General features: G+C 28.9%; 2 protein-coding genes across 2 annotated transcripts; one reads left to right on the top strand and one right to left on the bottom strand.

The window, feature by feature from the left end:
* The first annotated feature begins 9,605 nt into the window (after positions 1–9,605).
* Positions 9,606–17,024, top strand: LOC129318400 (protein NRT1/ PTR FAMILY 6.4). Its single transcript, XM_054963122.1, has 5 exons — positions 9,606–9,930; positions 10,025–10,145; positions 10,609–10,826; positions 12,987–13,534; positions 15,964–17,024. Exons 1-5 carry the CDS (start codon positions 9,928–9,930, stop codon positions 16,853–16,855), a joined length of 1,782 nt encoding a protein of 593 aa, XP_054819097.1. The 5' UTR covers positions 9,606–9,927; the 3' UTR covers positions 16,856–17,024.
* A 2,137-nt stretch (positions 17,025–19,161) lies between these two features.
* On the bottom strand, positions 19,162–22,002 carry LOC129317625 (plant UBX domain-containing protein 4-like). The gene is made up of 4 exons (XM_054961957.1): positions 21,369–22,002; positions 20,322–20,595; positions 19,830–19,925; positions 19,162–19,734 (listed from the first exon to the last, which is right to left on the bottom strand). The coding sequence occupies exons 1-4, from the start codon at positions 21,881–21,883 to the stop codon at positions 19,336–19,338; spliced, it is 1,284 nt and encodes a 427-aa protein (XP_054817932.1). The 5' UTR covers positions 21,884–22,002; the 3' UTR covers positions 19,162–19,335.
* Between the last annotated feature and the right edge of the window lie 223 nt (positions 22,003–22,225).

Genomic DNA, 22,225 nt, shown 5'->3' on the forward strand with positions numbered 1-22,225 from the left:
CACGTCCGTTAATCTTTAATATTCTCATCTCATATAGACCGTCCTAAATTAATTATAAAATATTTTTAAACAAAATCTCATATAACAATAAATCTTATTAAATATACTTAGCAATTTATTTTTTTCAAAACAAAAACATAAAATTTAAAAAATATTCTTTATTTAATAAATTGAAAAGAAAGAAGTGCATAAATTAAATAGAGAGAGATATGATAATATTTGAATAAACCTTTTACTTGTTGCCCAAAATATCCCTATAGCTAGAGATGAACATCAGTCAATTTGATGGCAAAGTATATAAAATTAATCAATCAAACAAAGATAAAAATATGAATCTAATTAAATAGAACAAAGTAATCAAACTGAATAAGAACCAAACCTAAATTTGACAATTTGATTTGGTCAGTTAATTTAGTTTTGGATTTCATGTTGAACTACTTGGACTTGGGCTAATTTTTTTTTTTTACTAAAATAAACAAGACTTATATATAAAATTGGGCTTGTAAAGTGATAGCAGCTTATTTTAATGAGGGATTTAGGTTTCAACTTCTCAAATTATATATTTACTTTTATTTAAGTATAATATTAAAAAGAGTAAAATAAAACTAAAGTAATTAATAAACTAAATATAATTTATAAATTAATAGATTATATATATACATGATAATTTAGTTAATTTGTTCTATTCAATTCTAAATATTAATAAATGAATCGAATCGATCAACTAAAATATTTTTGTAAAAAAAAATTGAATCGAACTGAAGAATTAAATAAATTGAATCAAATAACAAAAATTTGATCTGATTTTCAGTTTGGTTCATTTTTGCTCACACCTACCAACAGCCAATATGAGGCTAATTTTTTAAAGAATTTAAGTGTCATTTAAAAGATTATTCTCTCCTAATATTAAAATAAATTTATTTAATAAAATTTTAATCTTTTTAAAGTAGTTTATATTTTAGAATGCTGATTTTTTTTTAAAATTGTTTTATAATTTGCCACGCAAGGAATATGACTTTCTGTATTTCCGTAGGTGATTCATGGAAGGAATTAATGAATGAATTCCCAAAATCCCGGCTTTCAACATTGGCCTCACAATCTCTATACATATGTCGTTTTCTCACGGCCTCAATTGTTTGATAATGCAGTGCATTATTTATGAGTCATCCTTGTCGTTTTTAATTCAACCAAAAATATTTCTAAACAATATTATAATTATTATTGATCACCATATTGGGCACAGCATCACAAATAAACTTGAATATATCCACTTTTAGGTTTTAGTGTGATGGGGACAACGTGGTCAAGAAGGGTACGTAGGTTGAGGTTTCTTAGAATACAAGCAATAATTTAAAAGAAAATTACACCATTTTCTAAAAAAATTATTGAAACTATATAAACTTTACTTTTATTTTCAAAATATGTAGCGTCTATCTGAAATAAAAATATTGCTTTAGTTAAGCGTTCTATTTTAATTTTGGGGAAATCGCATTGTATGCCCTAAAAAAAGAAAAAATTATACTTTAGACCCAATATATTCTAATATTGTGCTTCAGACTCAAGAGCTCTTGTTGTTATTTTTTGGGGGCGAAAGTATAATTTTGCTCTTTGTGTAATTTGAAAACTCAACTTGTGCAAAACTCTCATCCATGAAATACAACATAATATTCATGAATTCTCAATATATACAATGTTCATGTGTATTTAGTTGATTTGTAAGTTAAAATATACAAGTCACACAAAACATGTATAACACAATATATATAGATGCACAACATGATATTCATGAATTCGCAATACAATATTCATGTGTGTCCAATTAATTTATAGGTTAATTAAAATATACAAGTCATGCGAATCATATATAACATAATGTTCATGGGTGAAAAACATAATGTTAGTAAATTCTCAACACAATGTTCATGAATTTTTAACATAATATCCATGCATGAACATTCAATTGAGAATGAATGAATATTGTATTGTGCATCCATCAACATAGTGTTGTATATTGTTTGCGTTATTTATACATTTTATTAAACCTAATAATAATTAAACACACATGGACATCGTATTAAAAATTTATGAATATCATGTTGTGCACCTATAGATACTGCGTTATACATTACATGAGTTTTTAAACCACACAAGAGCAAAATTATACTTTTGTTCTAAAAAAAATTGTAACAAAGGCCATTTGGCCTACAATACAATATCAAAATGTATTGGGCCTGTAGTGTTATTTTTTTAGGGTCCTTATTGTGATTCCCCCTTTAATTTTTTTATTAAGGTATTACTGTTAACGGGGGTGTGGGTTAAATTTAAAAATTAAATGGAAATTATTTTAATAAAAATTAAAATTATACCAAACTGTAAACTAATATATTCTTTTTATATTTTTTAAATAAATTTATATATGTTCTAGAAAAATGATTTTCATGAAATGTGTTCATTTAAAAAAAAAAGCTAAGAAAGAACAAAAATATCAGATAAATTTAAAAAATTAAAACTCAAAACTATACCTTTCCTATTCTTCTTAATACAAAAAATACTGATGAAGCATTTTCAAGAAGTTGAATATTATTCTTTTCTTGTTATACATAAACTTAATTACCTGAATACTCTCTCTTTTTCTCGAATGGAATCATGCCACGTGATTAACTATTTTTAAAAAAGTGTATCTAATGATCTCTTAAGAGAATTATTCATAGATAAAACTAACAATAAATCACTATTTAAGAAAAAAATAAGTTGCTATTAAAATTTTAATTAACAACAAGCAATTTCACATTGGTCTGAGGAAAATTTATCTACACATAATTTTTTTAGAAAGTCCTACTATAATTTTTCTTTTTTTGCCAAAATTAATTGTATCTAAGTTCTCCTCTTCTAAAAATTTATTTGCTTAGATAAAAAGTCATTGGACTGAGGAAAATGATACGGAACTTATAAAATATTTTGAATTCAAATTTTGTAAATAAAAATTACTGTGGAATAGATATTTCTATTTAAATTTATATAACTTTTTTTTTTTGCCGAAACCTAAATTAATATACCAACTACGATACAGTTGTAAAAAAAGATTTTGCCACGAAAGATTTCAATTTTTTGAGACAACAAAAGTTTACCACATAGTCTGAATGATACATTATTGAATGAAAATAAATATTAGTATCCATAAAAAAAATAAAAGATTTGAGTAATTTAGCTCAATCAGCTTGTTTTTTAGAATTGTATCACCTACTTCCTATATTTCCCCAATTAACTAGAATTATAATTAATATCATCATCCATCAATATCTGTGTTATCATCAAGTAATGCCAAATATGAATCATTAATATATCATCACTCAGCCATCACAGATATTAAATATAAAATTTATAATAAATTGTTTGATTCACAAGCTATGTGACCCTATGAATATAATAGTGCAAGATCATTTTTGGGAGAACGACACTTAGATCATAAACAAATAATTTTATGTTAGTTTGGTTCCAAAATATTTTTGTGTTAGAGGAATTGCATTTATAGATGAAGACAATTTACATGATTCTCAATTACAAATAAAATATTTTAGTTTAATAAGTCATTTTTAATGATCTGTAATTGAGATTCCTATATTTATAATTACTTAAATATATATTTACAATCATCATTTAAGAAAAAATTTATAATTTAATTGTCATTAATTGCCTCTCTTTTTTTAAAAAGAAAAAAAGAAAAAAGACATAAAGTTTAGGTGAATCTGTGAGTCAGGCCTTGAGGCTTATCAAAGACTAAAACATTTCTTTAGGTTTAAATAGTATTTATAAAGGTATTTATAAATTGCTTATCAGTTACCAATAAGTTTCTTATATTGACAAATTGGTTCAATTTTTTTTAAAAATTCAAACAATTCCTAATCCCACCTAATAATAATGTATTAAATAGAGAAGATTTCATTCTTATGATAAAAAATAAGATAAGAAGACCAACAAAATTAAATAAGATACAAGTACTAATGCAAAAAAAAAAAATTTGAGAGCTGCTACCAATTAAATCGAATAATATTTGAATATAATTTAGTCAGATCGTCATATAGAAAATAATAAAACCTTAAGAAATTAGAATGCGCCAAAGTACTATTGGACCCAACGAAGCCTAATAATTCTATTTTGAAAGTGACATGACAACTATATATGCCATCTGTCGTTATATTCTGTCGCAGTGCTTTTGAAAGCGTTCTCAAATATTTACCCAATTAAATAAAAAAATATTTACTCGAAAAAAAGAGTTCTTAAATATTGTATAATTAACCTTACATATTTAAAGTATTTATTTTTAATTAAATTAAAACATGTGATCTTTAATATATTATTTATATTATAATAAAATTTTGTCATTAATATTATCAGTTTTTTCAACTGTTATTAGTATTATTAATAATTTAAAATTTATTTATCTTAATTTGATTAAGTAAAAGCATATTAAGTATATAGGATTAAGTATCTAAATATTCCCCTGGCTAATAAAAAATGTTGAGAGTTTTAAAATTTTAATTAAAGACCTTAATCTTTTCTTAACATTTAAAAAATTAACTGACCAAAATGCCTTATTAAAAAATATTAAAAAGTTAGTTGGAACTAAAAAATTAATATGGAAATAAATATTTAACTGAAAATGATTATAATTGAGTTTCCAAAATTTTCAGTTTAATTATTTTTAAGATTTCCAAATTATATGTTTTCATGAGAAAAAAATAGATTCTTTCTTGAATGTTAATAAGAAGGAAAAAAATTGAGATTTTAAACTTTTGAAATCCTATAGCGTCATGATCCTTCTTGCTTAGTCCTAAAGTATGGTCGGCATCAAAAATCAAAATATTCTATTTTGTATCAATAGAGATTGGGCGGAGTTAAAAAGATTCGATATCTTTTAGGCAGAGGTTGCACATTTGAATTTTGCATTTCAAAAATAAAAAAGTAATCACCTGTCATTCATGACTGACCTTTCTTAAATTTAAATTATTCATAATATTTTTTCTATCTTAATTTATAAAATATTTTTAGTGAATATAACTTATTAATAAAATTCATTAAATGTAAGTTATAATGTTAATTTTTTTTATAAAATTTAAAAATATCCACCTTAAATACAATAAATTAATGAGGAATAATATTAGAATAATAATCATTAATAAAACTTTGATTTTTTTTAAAATGTTCTATATTTTAGGACTGCAAATTATATTGAAAAATGTCTTATAAAATTAAATGGGGGAGTATCAACTAGTTACATCAAATTCATCACCCCCCCCCCAAAAAAATCTATTTAGAAGTAATTTCTGCTATCTTAAATATAAAAATTAGATATAACTAATTTATATAAACAAATAAAATTAGTTAAGTTAGTTATTTGTAAAAAAATCTATGTTTGTTTGTCTAAAATATCCATCTTTTTTTAATAATTTACATTGAAAAATACTCATATTAATTGCACATATTTGTAAAAAAAAAAGGGTTAATTTGAAAAATAAATAAATATGAGAAATAAAGGAGATATGTCCAACTTGTTTCCAAATTTTAAGCCGGATAGAGTAATATATTAGAAACTACACCAAGAGAGCATAATATTATTATGGAACATTCTTTTGGCCAAAAGATTTTCAGAAGATTGGGGAATTAGCAAATGTAGTATTAAATAATGCATCTTCAATTTAAAGTTACCTTATCAAGATTTAAAGCACATTAGATTCTTCACGCTACTAAATAAAGATTTGCCTTAACTTTTAATCTGGACGTAATAAATACATTGACAATGTAGAATCAATATTGTTCAAGTGATTGCCAGCTACATGGGTTAATTTAAATTTTAAAATGTAGAATCAACTTTTAATTTTTGCTTTCTAATTCCATTTCATGTAATACAGCTTCATGAGTTCTAAATTTCATTTGGACGGCTCAAATTTTGAGATTTTTTTATAGCATGTTTAAATGAGTTGGATATTAAAAACTCATCAGAATCAAGACATGTCTCTGTATTTAAATAGCACTTACAAAAATAATTATTTCCTCTGTTAGAAAATGTAAGACATTTTTTGAGGAGTTTGATGTTAAAAAATGTAAGGCATTTTTAGTCTTTTGAGGTGTAATCATTGTCTTTTTTTATTTTTTTTAAAAGTGTCCATATTGATGAATGACTATATTTATTGTAGGATGTTTAATATGAGTAAATATAAAAAGATATGGTTAGTTTGAAAATAGATAAATACTTTATTAAGTGTGAAATTTGATTAAAAATACGAAAGGAATATATATCATCGTCCACCAACAAGTTTTTTTGAATCCAAAGCCTCATGGATTGCTATTTGTTAAAGAATTTGTTGTTAAGAGTACAAATTTTCATCCACCTTCTGTTACTTTCAAAATAAAAAATAAATTTAAATATAAAATATTCAAATCAAATTAAAGCTTGCTAGACGGTCCACGTTTTATAATTTTTTTCAAATACTATGATATCCTAATTAAGAGATCAATTGAAAAAAAAAAAGTTGTTTACTATTTCTTAAGCCAACAAATGACAAAGATAAAGTGGTAATAATATGCTCAACCCATAAATAGGAGTGAAAATAAGTTAGGCTAAGTTAAGTTTTTGTTAAATAAGCCTGAGCTTATATAATAAATTAGATGTTTAATTTTGGTCTAAAACTTGTATAAAGCTTTTTTTACGGCTTAGGCTTGAGCTTATCTAAAACTTAACCTGACTTGCCCTAATCTAAAAGCTTATTTAAATGTCTACTTAAAAGTAAACTTTTTAAGTAGACTTGCATTTTAGTTTTAGACGTCTCAAATATATTTTAGGACTATTATAATGTATAACCTGATTTATCAATTATAATATATAATAATTGAAAGAATTTATTAACTACAATATAATATAATATAACAATACAGTAACAACTAACAACATTAAAATTAATATATAAGTCCAATATGCTTTAAAATATAATTAGAATTAAAAAAGAATAGATTGATTAAGAATTAAATGGTGAAATTGATGTGTTTGTGATATACTCCCTTCATTCAAAAATGTAAGGCATTTTTTGAGGGGTTAGATGTTAAAAAATATAAGACATTTTTAATCTTTTTAAGTGTAATCATTGCCTTTTTTCAAAAAGTGTTCCTATTAATAGTGATTTTATATTTATTATAAGGTATTTAATAAAAATAAATATAAAAAATAGAGTTAATTTAAAAGTAGGTAACTATTTTATTGAAAGTAAAATTTGATTAAAAATACTTTATATTTTTGAACGAAAGGAGTATTACATAATATGTGTGTGTGTGTGTAAAAAGGCTGGCTTCTCATAGGCTATTTAGTAAATACATTAGGTTAATTTTGAAGTAGGTTAAATTGTAGGGCTCTATTAAAGGCCTAACCTATTCACACTCTCTGCCCATATGTGAGTTCTACTAAATCGAAAGTGCAAAATCAATGGTTGGGTCTACAAAGAGTAAATTGAGCACCTGAAAGAAATTGGAAGAATGACAATAAAATTTTAAAATTCAAAATTTATGACAATTAATCCCTCATAAATTTTTTTTAAAAAATAAATTATAAATATTAATTTAGATAGTCATAAATTTATTTAGAGTTTCAATTATAAATAAAACATTTAAATTTTAAATATAAATATCAGTTTTCAATTGATTTTTTTTTGAACAAAATTTTCAATTGAGATTCTTGTTTGCAAATTATATTGTACTGATCGATTGATTAAATTATTTAAATTATTTATAATATGGATCCCTACACTGAAGAAAAGATTGATGGTATTTGAGATGTTTTGGCTCATCAATTTTTCCAAATATTGTGGTTAAAGTGAACAATAAGGAAGAATAATTTCGACAGTTTTTGATTATTTGGACAATTAGATTGATAAAATGTTAGTTACATTTATTTTTATTATTAGTTATAGTTAGTTCATTTTGCAAATAAATACTACAATACAGTTTTGACTTGTATAGTTATTAATTGCGTTGTTTAGTTATTATGTTAATAAGAAAATACAAACATTTTTTTAAGGGGCAAAAAAAGCTTTCCAGCTACAAAAACTGATGTAACAAAGACTTTCTACTCAGTTTTTAAGAAAAACTAATATTAACTTATTTTCTATACTCTTTTACGATGTAAAAAGTCTTTTATAACGGATATACAAAGTTTTTTTTTTTTTGCAGCTGTGATATTTCCCCCAAGAATTTCTGCTTATATCTTGAAAAAGATTAATCTATTAGAGGAAGACACTTGTAATGTTTCACAAAAACCAAAAAAAAAAAAAAGAAGAAGAAGAAGAAGAGAAATCTCTATCGTCAATGTTATATTTATTGCTGGTGGATCACATAGTGATTCAATTTGCTTATAATGATCAAATGTACGAATATGATTCAAAAGAAAGAAATATTGAAAGCATATTTGTTGAAGTTTTTGGCTGTGCTGCAATAATTCATTCATTGTGAAAATGACTTCATGACGCAAAGTTAGGACCCAAATTGGGAATAAGCTCTCTCTCTCTCTCTCTCTCTCTCTCTCTCTCTCTCATGTCTTTGTTGCTTTGTTAAGTTGTGTTCGTTGATTATCCCGTGACCAAGATGGTACTCTGGATCTGTGCGGTCAAGGGAACGTATTTGAGTAAGGACAAATTTTGTCCCTGACAGAAATAGAAAAAAAATAAAAATATACATAGAAGGAAAAGGAGGGAAAAAAATAATAAAATAATCATAATCATAATCATAATTTTGTAAATTTATTGACTAAAAATATGAGATTTGAATCCAGTGAGTAATTTAAATATATTCAGTGAGTGTTTTATATGGCATTAATTGAATAGTTGTTGATGATTTTTTTTATAATATTTAAAAAGTATCAAATCTCATATTTTTTGAGGTAACATCATATGTAAAGAGTGTTCTAATCATGTTAATTGTTTTGAATTTTTTTAAAAAAATATATTTTAATAATTTTCAAATATTGATGAATTTAAATACTAAAATTAATACATTTATTGAGTGAGTGTATTTAGGAGACTCACTGAATTTAAATCCAACAAAATATATGCAAGTTTTATGATTCTCAAAATCAGAACATCCTTGCTAACCATCTATTTGAAAACTTATTAAAAAATAATTAATCTAATAGAAAAAATTAATGGAAATCAATAATTTTCATATAAAAATCTTAAATATATATTAATTTAATTATAGTTACAATATGATAACAATAAGTCTAATAAGTTATTATTTTCTTATTAGGATATTCCTATTTGAGGCATGAGTAGACACCAAATTTGAGTACTTATATTCAAATTTTAATTTATCGCATTAAGAGATATCAATCCTTTTTACTAAACTCAACTCTAATTAGCATATCGTTGTGATATGAATTTAGTAAATTTAATAAAATCAAATTAACCAGTAAACATTAATTCTAGTGAAATGGGTTATATTCGTATAGGTATGAGATCTCATATTTGATTATATGATTCATTATTTGAAAAAAAAAATAACAAAGAAAGAAAGAAGAAAGAAAAAGGAAAGGCACATGCCTAGCTCTAAAATCGCATTGTCCTTTAGGCCAATGCATCCACACACAGCAGAGCCACAGAGTTCTCTGAAACTAAATACCTCCAAAGCACATACGGGACTCACATGCCTTATAGATGAACTTCTTTGAGTCTTCAACCCAATCATCAACAACACTTGTGGAGCCTATTGCCACAACAAATACAGACAGATACAAAAAAACAAGTTAATCATTCTTTATACACCCTCAAAACTTATCATCATCTTCATCTATATCATCAATCAAACTCTTTCTTCTTTCCCATACTACGAAGAGCTTCTTTTTCAAAACATTAAACACCTTCGCAGTTTCCTCAGCAAACAGAAAGCATGGTAAGTAACTAAGCTAGCTCATCATTCACTTCAAGGATGCAGATGTGTGGAATTAATTTTTTGTTTGTTTGTTTGTACTTTTTAATCTTTGCAGGTGTTGGTTTCTGGCCATGGAGGGAAGAAAAATGCAGAGGACAGTGTTGCAGTGGATTTTCGAGGTCAGCCGGCTGACAAATCTCGTACCGGCGGCTGGTTGGCTGCCGGACTTATCTTAGGTGATGATGCTCACAACTTTGAAAATCTTCAGAGTCAAGTTCAGCATTTTGGCTTTTGCTTCTTCATTTTCTTTTCTGAGAAAAAAATCTTATAACACCAACTAATCTAAATTCAAGTTGACACAATAAAAGACCTACTTGAGTGCTCATATTGAAACACCTTTTGGGGAAAAAAAAAAAGAAACTCTTATATGTTGAGGAGGAGCTTACCAAAGCCCAGTGCCCATATCGAAGAACTTCTGAGAAAGAGAACACTCATAAATGTTGAGGAGGAGCTTACTGGAGTGCCTACATTAAAAAGCGATCTGATAGAGTAAACCAGCTCGAGAGCTCTACCAACATCTTTTTTTTTCTACTTGCAAAGCTTAAATTCAAAACCTTGGTTGATGGGGTGTTAAGTTTCTTACCATTCAACTTAATTATGGATTGTAATGTAACTTTTCATTTTATTTTTTTATGGCAGTAACTGAACTGTCAGAGAGAATATGTGTGATGGGAATAAGTATGAACTTGGTGACATACTTAGTGGGAAATTTGAATCTGGCATCAGCAAAATCTGCAACCATTGTGACCAATTTTCTTGGAACTCTGAACCTTCTTGGGCTGCTTGGTGGGTTTCTGGCTGATGCAAAACTTGGAAGATATCTCACTGTTGCTATTTCAGCCTCCGTAGCTGCTCTGGTAATTAAGTTTCAAGCTCTTATAGTTATTAAATCTGCAGATTCTAATTTCTTCTTTTGTTAAGTGGAAATTAATCTTCATGCATGTTTCTATAATTATCTTCTCCAAAAGTCAAAGGATTTGGGTCCTGTGAGTGATTGCTACAGTTAGAAACTATGTATTAAGGAAAAGAAAATGTTCTGTTTGGTAAATCTGGTTTTTTTTTTTTTAAAAAAAAAAAACCAGACTTATAGTTGTTTGGTTGGTTATCTGTTTTCACAATTTCAAAATCAACGTTTTGTGAGAAGCAACAAATATTTGCCTTTAGTGAAAACATGGCTTAGCTGGCTTTGAACAGATACACAAACAGACTAGTCAATTTTTTTTGACCGCAAATAATATGATTTTTATTTTCTTGTTAATTCAACTTGCACAGCACAACACTCATGTGGAGAAAAAAATTTTTCTCTTTATTTAAAAATAAAAAAATTTAAAAATACAACAAAACAAAGGAAATAGTTAATTTTTCTGCTCTGTTTTGACTTTTGGCAATATTTTCAAAACAGAACAGAACACCTAAGACTAACTATGACTAATTCCAAGTGACAAGGGTAAAGTGGTGAATGAATGGATTAAATCAAATAAAACGATCTTATTACTTCAGGGGAAAAGTAAAAAAGAAATAGAAAAGAAAAGAAAATATAACACAGAAAAGAAATTAGATTACAGATTTCAGGCTTACACAATTAATGGCATCAAATTTTCTTCTGAGTGAACAGGGCACTTGATTAGTCTCTCTAGTTCATACAATTCCAAGAAATATACACTTAAGAACAGATCAATCACACCTATAATTAATACCTTTTAGACAATATTAATTTTTTTTAAACAAAATGACACTATTAAATTACTTATCTACACCTCAAATTTTCTTGTGTCGTGTCTGTTATTAACTATCTGTCTCTAAGCAAGTCTTTGTACCCTGAGGGGAAGATATTTGGGAAAAAGAACTGAGGTCCTTCAAGAGAATTAAGTTTATAAATTTAATTCTCTTACAGGACCTTAGTCCTTTCTAATTCACTAAACCATAATTGACTTGAAAGACCCTGGTCCTTTTTCCAAATATTTTTACTCCATGAAATATTTTTACTCCATGATCCTATTTACCAACTTTCCCATTCTAATACACCAATGATGTGTAAGGTCATTTAAATACTTCTCGTTTTTTTCCCATTCTCTCCTCAAATGTTTTAAATACTTTCATATTAGTGATCAATTCAAAAGATTTAGATTATAGAGCGAGCAATCTCTAACTGTTCTTATGCCATTTCTTATGCACCAATTAGCTTGTATGCATGTAACATCCTATTGAGAAATTAAGTTCTTGTGTCATTTCTCATGCACCAAATAGTGTGTTTGTAACATCATTTAAATTCTCATCATTTTTTATCAAAATCTCTCTTTGAATGTACAATTTACATTTATTTTTGTCTGTGTGATATCAAGACTATTGAAAGAGCAATCTCTAAATAAGTTTTTGTGTCATTTCTCATGCACCAAATAGTGTGTTTGTAACATCATTTAAATTCTCATCATTTTTTCTCAAAATCTCTCTTTGAATGTACAATTCACATTTACTTTGTGAATGCGTGATATCAAGACTATTGAAAGAGCAATCTCTAAATAAATTCTTGTGTCATTTTTCATGGACCAAATAGTGTGTTTGTAACATCATTTAAATGCTCATCATTTTTTCTTGAAATCTCTCCTTGAATGCACAATTTACATTTACTCTTGTGAATGTGTGATACCAAGACTATTGAAAGAGCAATTTCTAAATAATTTGTTGCCATTTCTTATGCAACAATTAGTATTCATGCAACATCATTTAAATGCTCATCATTATTTTCTTGAAATCTCTCCTTGAATGTACAATTTACATTTACTTTTGTGAATGTGTAATATCAAGACTATTGAAGGAGCAATCTCTGAATAAGTTCTTGTGCCATTTCTTATGCACCAATTAGTATACATGTAAAAATATCATTTAAATGTCCATCATTTTTTCTAGTTCGCTCTTTTAAATGTATTATTTACATTTGCTTTTGTGAAAGAATGATATGAAGGCTATTGAGTGAGTAATCTCTAAGTAAGTTCTTGTGCTGTTTTCTAACACATCAGGGAGTATTTCTCCTCACTTTAGCCACAACCATCCCGTCGATGAGGCCGCCGGAATGCACACAAGTCCGGAGACAGCACCACGAGTGCGTCGCGGCGACCGGAAACCAGCTAGCCTTGCTGTATGCAGCACTATACACCATAGCAGCAGCAGGAGGAGGAATAAAGTCCAATGTATCAGGGTTTGGATCAGACCAGTTTGACACATCAGATCCAAAAGAAGAGAGGAAGATGATATTCTTCTTCAACAGGTTCTACTTCTTCATAAGCATAGGGTCATTGTTTGCAGTGATAGTGCTTGTTTATGTGCAAGACAATGTGGGAAGAGGTTGGGGATATGGAATCTCAGCAGGAACAATGGTGATTGCTGTGGCAGTGTTGCTTTGTGGGACCCCTTTTTATAGGTACAAGAAAGCTCAAGGAAGTCCTTTGACTGTTATTTGGAGAGTCATGATTTTGGCTTGGAAGAAGAGGAAGCTTCCTTTGCCTTCTCATCCAAGCTTTCTTAATGGATTCCATGAAGCTGAGGTCCCACACACACACAGATTGAGGTATGTATATACTAAACTACCTTTTATTTTTTTTATTATTATAAGCAAACCTATAAATTTCTAAAAAACATTAATTACTTTTTTTCAAATTATATCTCATTAATAAATAAGTACCATTGAATTAAAGCAAAAAAGTAAACATAAATTATAAGAGTATTTTAGTCCAAATATTTCAATTTCACATATAATTATTAGGATTAACAAATTTTCTTCCACTACTTGGGCTGATTGAAATTTTCTTATATTTAAAAACATAATGAGTTTTTTCTGGTCATTGGCAGAACCAGGACCGTGGTTTAGGGGATAATTGTTTTAAAAAGTAATTTTTAAAATAATTTAATAATTAAAAAATAATTATATATATATATACATATTATGTTACTAGGTTTTGAGTTAAAAATTTGAAATTTTGAATTTGAGTTTTAAAAAAATAAAATGGATTTAATATTTAAAATATAAAAAAATAGGACACGATGCAAGAAAATAATTAAGGGAAGGTGTGTAAAATCTAAAACTCCACTCCTATATATATATATATATATATAATTTTTCAAAGTCACAGTGGCATTTGATCAATTGAAAATATTCAGGGATCTTTCAATTAAAAAACATAGTAAATAATTAACCAACGATTAAGTGAATTCGAGATATATATATATATATATATATATTGAATAAGATTCAAATTTTGTAAATAACTAGAAAAACCAATTTTAGGATTTAGCATAGCTACCGTCTATGCGGGACTTACTCGTACACGAATATGGTTTTCAATAAAAGATTATATAATTTTAGGGGCATTAGTTTTTCAATTTAAGAAAAGGAATATGTACCTAATGTAAATATTAATATTTCTAAAATTATAACTTTTAATATAATATATATATATATATATATATGAAATTAATATGATAGTAAAAGTTGGCAAATTATATACTAGTAAAAAAAATATAAAAATTATAATAAGATCAAATGAAATATTACTAATAGTCTTTTCATGCCTTCACTTCACAAGTTCACATTCTTGAAAATATAATTATATGTCTATAAATTTATGTTTAATCAACTAATTAAGTTAGGTGCAATTAGTTGGTGTTCATTGGATGGGGACAAGTTCATAATCAAAGTCTAATTTCCATTCAAAACGAAAGCATGGCTGGTGAAGTTACGTTGCTAAAGCAGCAAGCAATCAAGTGTCGTAATCATCTTCAATTATTGGACATCGATTAATTATGAAGATATGACATGTTTGTGGTTGGCATATTTCATATTTATGATAACCTTTGCTTATTATTTTTAATTATTCAGTTGTCGTTCTAAAAGTGGTCTCTCTTGATGATATGTCGGGTATAATTCAATTAAATTCAAATTCAAATTATATATATATATATATATAATACAAGGTAAAATGGTAATTTGGCCATGATATTATAAGCTCAGGAATTGGGAACCATATAGTCTTTTTTTCCCCCCTTTTTTGTGCATTTTTACTCCTAAGCATTTAAAATTATGATAATACCCCTATCATTAACTTAAACTGTTAGTTGATTAAAAAATTTTAAAAAAGAACCAAAAGAATCACATGAAAGGATCTAAAAATTATAGAAAATGACTAAACTTGTAATTTTTGGATCCTTTTGCAATTTTTTTAATCATTTTCTATAATTTTTTAATCACTTAATAATTAAAGTTAACATAAGAGAGATTGCTGTGATTTTAAACACAGGGTGAAAATGCACTAATTTAAGAAGGGGACAAAATTATTATTTTTACTTTTAGCATTCATGATGATGCTCTCATTTTTTAATTGGAGAACTTTGTTCTTACTTCACGGTTAATACAATTTAAGAGAAAAATTATAATTTTATTATTCTTTATCAATTAAAATAACTTTTTATATTAAGTACAAAGAAAAGAAAAATATCTAAAAGATGTCTTTGATAAAAATTATATAAATAAAAATTTATCCTTTAATACAACAAAACTATGCATCATTAATAACAAAAAAATGAATAAAATTAATATAAATGTATAAAAGTAAATATTTAAAAATTATACATAATTTATATACTTCTATTATTTGCTTACATAAAATACCACCTAAGCCTCTACGTGGCTTTTTTCATTTTGACATGGCAAACTTTGTTAATAATATAACAGAGTAATTAATAATAGGCAATTTTGATAAAAAAAATTAAAGGATAGTGAAATTAATTTTAAACATTTAAAGGTGGTACAGGTATATGCAGCTGCCTCAAATGTCAATGAGTATTATACATTATTTTAGCCTATTTTTGAACATCTTCTTACATTAAAAAAATGTCTTATATTTTTTAACCCAAAAAAAAAATATTCTATGGATATTATTTGTAATTTATAATAATATTTCTGAGAAGATAATATGATTTTTCATGTTTGATTGTTATTAGGTTCCTTGACAAGGCTGCAATTGTAGATGAAAATGATGAGAAAGAAGGAAACAAGAATAACTATTCTTCATGGCTGGTTTCATCAGTTACTCAAGTTGAAGAAGTGAAAATGGTTATCAAGCTCATTCCCATTTGGTCTACAGGCATTCTCTTTTGGACAGTGTACTCTCAAATGACCACTTTCACTGTTGAGCAAGCAACATTCATGAACAGAAAACTTGGATCCATTGAGATCCCTTCAGGATCTCTCTCATCTTTCCTCATCATCACCATCCTCCTCTTCACTTCCATCAACGAGAAACTCATCGTCCCGGCAGCCCGGAAACTCACCGGGAATGTCCAAGGACTCACCAGCCTCCAGAGAATCGGAATAGGCCTTGTGTTCTCCATTGTTGCCATGGTTGCTGCTGCAATTGTTGAGAAAGAAAGAAGAAACCATGCCTTGAGGAACCCTAGCTTGAAACTTAGAGCTTTCTGGTTGGTTCCTCAGTTTTTTCTAGTCGGCGCCGGAGAAGCGTTTGCTTACGTGGGACAACTCGAGTTCTTCATCAGAGAAGCACCAGAGAGGATGAAATCAATGAGCACTGGGCTGTTCTTGAGCACACTTTCAATGGGATTCTTTGTGAGTAGTTTTCTGGTTTTGATTGTGGACAAGGTGACCAAGAAGACATGGCTGAGAAGCAATCTTGACATGGCCAAGTTAGATTACTTCTATTGGTTGCTTGCAGTTCTGGGAGTACTAAACTTCACATTGTTTCTGATCTTAGCAAGCAGACATCAGTACAAAGTGCAGCAGAACTTAAACCCTAATAATGAAAGTGGAGAGAAAGAGAAAGAACTTGTGAGTGCAAGTGAACTGATAATTGGTGTTGATGGGAAGGAAGAGGCATAGATTATTATATTATTTATATTATATTTGATGATTTGGTGTTTCAGCTTTATTTATACATGTAGTGTATGAACAGAATATTGTTTCAGTTATTTCTCTGGTGAAAAAATAATAGATGAATTGCTGTGCAATATAAAAGCATAAAATAATGTTAGCATAGCAAATGATCAAAGACCTGTTTGATTTATTTTATTCTGCACTTAGTTTTTCTTCTCAATTGTTTTATAATAATTTAGCCTAGAGATATTTTTCGATACATTATGTTTCTTAACTTTGTCTTAGTATCAAAACAAAACCCCAAAAAAAAAAAAACAAAGGAAAAAGCCTGTTTGATTTTTTTTTTCAAATCTTTTTTATTATAAAATAAAAAATTAGATAAGTATTTCAGATTTAAATATTTAAAAAATATATAAACATGTCTTAGAACAATATCTTTAATGTTATTTTATTTTATTTTTTTTAAAGCACGTTATTTATAATTGAATTCAAAACTATCATCAGGTATAGTTAATTACTATTATAAATATAAATTAATTTTTCAACTTTACAACTGTCTTCACATTAACATAATTATAATTATAGATTTTTTTTTTAAGTAGAAGAGGTGATGTTGTGTGTGTCCAATAGGTCAAATAGATAATAAGTTATTAATAAATTGGTTAAAATATTGGAAAATTAGGGAGATAGATATTGTTTGATTCATTCAGAGCTGCTGCTTTTTTCTTGCTTCAAAATGCTGTTAAAATATTTTGTTAAGTGATTAAGATATGCACATTCTATTCCCTCAAATTATGGACCACTTGTATACCTGATGATTTTAGGACTGAATATAATATATTTATTTTGAATATAAAAGAAAATGGCATCTCTTAATTATAAGGTAAACAAACCAAGAACATGTTGGAAAACAAAAAGAGCCTGTAGTACAAACAAGCTAAACTTTTCAAATAGAGCTTAATATACGCAAATATATTTAAAAACTCACAGTTAATACTGACTATAACACTTCAAGCTTATTAGCTCATTTGAATTAGTTCGAATGACCAAATTATTAAATATTATTTTATTTTATTTTTTTTAGCCAATTCCAATAAAAACAATTGCAGTCAAAATAAATTAATAAAGAAAACAGTCGATATTTTATTGATGAGATACGAATACTTCTGAAATGCAAATACACAATATTAAAAAGGTAAAAGCTATAACTTGCAAATTAGTAATGAATCCTAGTTTGTTGTTGGCCAAAAGAATCCTAATTTATTCGATTTGAACTATCTTGAATGGTAGAAAATCGGTTGAGATGATTTGGACATGTACAAAGAAGACCAAGGGAGGCACCAGTGAGAAGAGTGGAATATATAACTTTGAGTCCGATTAAGAGAGGTAGAGGAAGGCCTAAAAGAACACTTTTAGAAGTTATTGAACGTGATCTGTTAATTAATAATATTCCTAAAAGCTTGATAAATGATAGAACACAATGACGTCTTGCAATCTATGTAGCCTACCCCAACTAGTAGGATAAAGACTTGTTGTTATTGTTGTTTAACTATCTTGAATAGAAGTATAATATATTTGTTGAAACCCGGCTTGTCAAAGGTTAATGGTGAAAAAACTTGCTTTTTTTGTTTAGTAAATTGCTCAATCATTTCATGTTATTTAATATTAACTGAATTTCAAAATAAATTTCATTTAAGATTAATGTACAGAAATTATTATGATATATTTTAAACTGCAATAAAATCTATTATTATTATTATTAAAATATTATCGTGGTAAAAAAAATTAAAATATTCTCAAATGAATGAGAAGATTTAAACCTTTTCCCTCATTAATTTACTGGATGAATCTACAAACACAAGGGAAGTAGCACAATTCTCAAGTCTGAGGTCAAGAATTAGAATATGCCGAGGTAAATTACACCTAAAAGAGATTCTATACGGTTTAGCTGAAGTTTATGATTAACTATGTCAAAACTGGATCTGGAAAGAACACAATAAAGCCTCATTTGGTAGTTGGAACTGAGATAAAGAAGTGGAGGTCTAAAAATTGTATGTTTGCTGCCTATGTGTGTGAACCCAGTTCTTTCCATCAGACTTAAGAGCCAAGACATGGGTTCCATCAGACTTAAGAGGTAAGACAAGAGTGAGAATTATTTTTCATTCCCATGTATATACCAAACATGTTTTAAAATTTCAGTTCCACCTCATTAGAACACTTTCGCTTTCATCAAAAACTCTTCCATACTACCAAATAGGGCATAACTCTCAAGACATTGGATCAAACAAAATTTTAAAACTAACTTCCCCAGAAATAATCTAATGCTATCAGTCAACCAGCATTTTTCTTCATCAAAGAAATCTGTGAAGAAGCATACTAACAACAGATATTTTAGGAAAATAAATTTACTAATGTAAAATGTAGAATAACCTGTAATCATAAATGTGGTGCCTTCAAGTTGGCCTGTATATGACAGTAAGGCAAACCTACAATCTTTGAATGACAACTGAATTGGCTATACCTGCTTGCTCTATAGTCTGATCCAAATCAGCAAGTTTTGTGGGAGGGAAACCCATTGTCTGAAGTTGGTAAGTTCTTGCTCCGCCAGGTCTTGATGCATCGATGAAAGCTCGAACGTCTCTAATTGTATGGTGGTGATTGAAGCGAGAAACCATGCGAGTGCCATCAGCTAACCTCAGCTGGATTGATGTCACTGGCTGTGATTCATCTACAACTAAACCCATTGAAGGCAATGGAGCAGTGTTTGGAGTACTACCAGCAACAGTTGTTTGAATAGGTTCACCAGCAGCTTCGCTGGTGGAGCTGCTGCTACCTAGAGTTCTTCCAACCCCATGGAAAGGAAGGTGCCGGGGCTTCGCAGGTTCCTGCATGGATAAGCACAAAGAAAAGTAATTACTAAAATTCATATGCAGATACAGAACAAATTTTGCCCTGGGTGACGAAATAGACATGGGCGTACAGGGTAGTTTTCATCCAGCCGTATGAGATCAACATGGACTGAAGTCCTTCGATCTGCTGGTTCAAGTTCTCGGGGACACTCAGAATTCTTTACACTCTGCATCAAGAATAAAATAATCATAAACGTAGTAGTACTTTAAAAGAGATCATGATACCAATGGTAATGGAAGACAGAATTGAACTCAATCAATATAGCTAATACATACAAGGGGCTTCAAAGTGAATATGTCAGCCATGAATTTAGAAATTACCAAATCCAAATTGAGGTTTGAACCTCTCATGGAAATGATTGTAACTATATTCCCTTATACAAGGTAAATAAAGAGACAACAAATCTCAATATATTTATTACAACGACAACAAACATTATCCCACTAGGTGGAGTTAGCCACATGGATTGCCTAATGCAATAAATTTGTTACACAAGTATAAATTTGGAAATCAATAATAAAACCCATCAAGAACTTTCTAAATCATTCTTAACGCAAGTTACCTCAAGAAAGGATGCATTTTGTGGATCATCTAAACGCCTTAAAGGTCCATCATCAACAGAAAACCCATTCCTCCAAAAAGTGATTGTGTGTGTAACAACTTCTGGGGGAGGAGCAGCATTATGCACTGTCTCACCAGAAAGCAGTCTTGCAGCTCCAGTAAAACTTGTAGACTTTTGAGGATGTTCAGAAGGGACATCAACAGCAGACTGTCTTGCTTGGTTAAAAAAATCATCAACACTGTTACCTTTGGTGGGATCTTGGACAAGCATGCCACTGTAATGATAAGAAGAACAAATCAATTTCAGCCATGGACGTAAAAAGCCACATTCCTGTGAAAGAGAAAATGTTTCTTCTATTTAGCACCAAAACACATTACACCTATTCTAGAAAAAAATAAATTAAATGGGGCCTCTCCTATGCATTTTATCCCATTCCCTTCAGAATATCAATACTTTATTTAATACAACACAATTGATAGTAAATAAATTAAATGGAGCCTCTCCTATGCATTTTATCCCATTCTCTTCAGAATATCAATACTTTATTTAATACAACACAATTGATAGTACAAATTTGGATTTGGATTCTCCATCACGTGTGATCTTGCCTTCTTCATACAGAACTCTTCAAAATGATGATATTCCAATAAGTAAGTGGATGATGTGGCACGACAACATGTAAATGTAATGGATCAAAATTAAAGATGTGCATCTTTCCAGACGAGTGCAGTCAGTTTCCCAAATTTTATGGGATGTAAAACAACTTAATGTAGACCGATTCAGAGTTATAGTTCAGATAATTTATACAAATAGAATCAGAAACGGAAAATCTTAAAACTAAGCAACCTCCACAGCCAGTTTCTTATTCACCAGGATTAGTAGAAGTTGTAACTGCAATTAATGGAATTTCAAACCACTGGGAAACAAGAATTGAACAAATACTCAGGATTTCCACAGTCAAGTTGCAACATTTGCCAAAATTAAGCTCCAACATACCCCAGCCGAGTCACAAACACATAAGAAAAAGAGAATTAAAATTATCGATACCTCTTCTCCCCTCCAGTATAATACTCCTGGGTTTCATCAGAATCAGAATCAGAACTATCACGCACGGACCGTTTCAAATCAGAAAGCGTCCGAATTCTCCCCGAACGGCTTCCGGAGGCCTTCCCAGCTGACTTACCCCGATTCCTCCGAGATCGAAGTTCATACGGCGCCCGAGACAGCGTCGGAGAAGCCGACCGAGATCGCGAAGGCGATTGCGACGGCGAGAAATCAGGGGAGTGGGATTCGGACGGAGACTCCGGAGACGAAGCCACAGAGGTGAGAATTGGGCGCGAGACTCTGTCAGGGTTATCGTTCACAACAACGTTGGGATCGATAATAGGGTTGTTGTTGGCGGTAGCGTTGTTGTTATTGTTGTCGAAGAAGGTGGAAACGGCAGCGTCGAGATCGAAGTTGTGGCTTTCCAAGAAGAAGATGGCTTCTTCCCTTGAAGAAGAAGTGATCTCGCAGAAGGAATTGATGAGGGAGGCATTGTCGCCAACTGATTCGCCTTCCATGGCAGAGGAAGATTTTTTGATCCAAGCTCTCAATCACAGAGAAGCGTCCACTTCACTGCGTCACTTTTTCGATCATGAGGGACCAATCTTGTGTTTTATGAAGCAACACACTCGCCGTTTTGTGAACACCCAAACGGCAGTGTCGTGTATGTCCAAATAGCATTTCGTTATGAATCTTCATATTCCTCAAGATGTTCATAAATCTAATCTTTAAAATATATTTGATATTAGTTTTTTAATATTATGGATGGCTTATTAACAAAGTACGTATATTAGCAACAAGCTTTTTATGACATCATATTTTTATTTTATTTAAAAAAATATATCTACAAGTCCTTATAA

This window comes from Prosopis cineraria, unplaced genomic scaffold, assembly GCF_029017545.1.
Source record: "Prosopis cineraria cultivar Desert tree isolate PC_DT_omini unplaced genomic scaffold, ASM2901754v1 PC8, whole genome shotgun sequence".
Lineage (NCBI taxonomy): Eukaryota > Viridiplantae > Streptophyta > Magnoliopsida > Fabales > Fabaceae > Prosopis > Prosopis cineraria.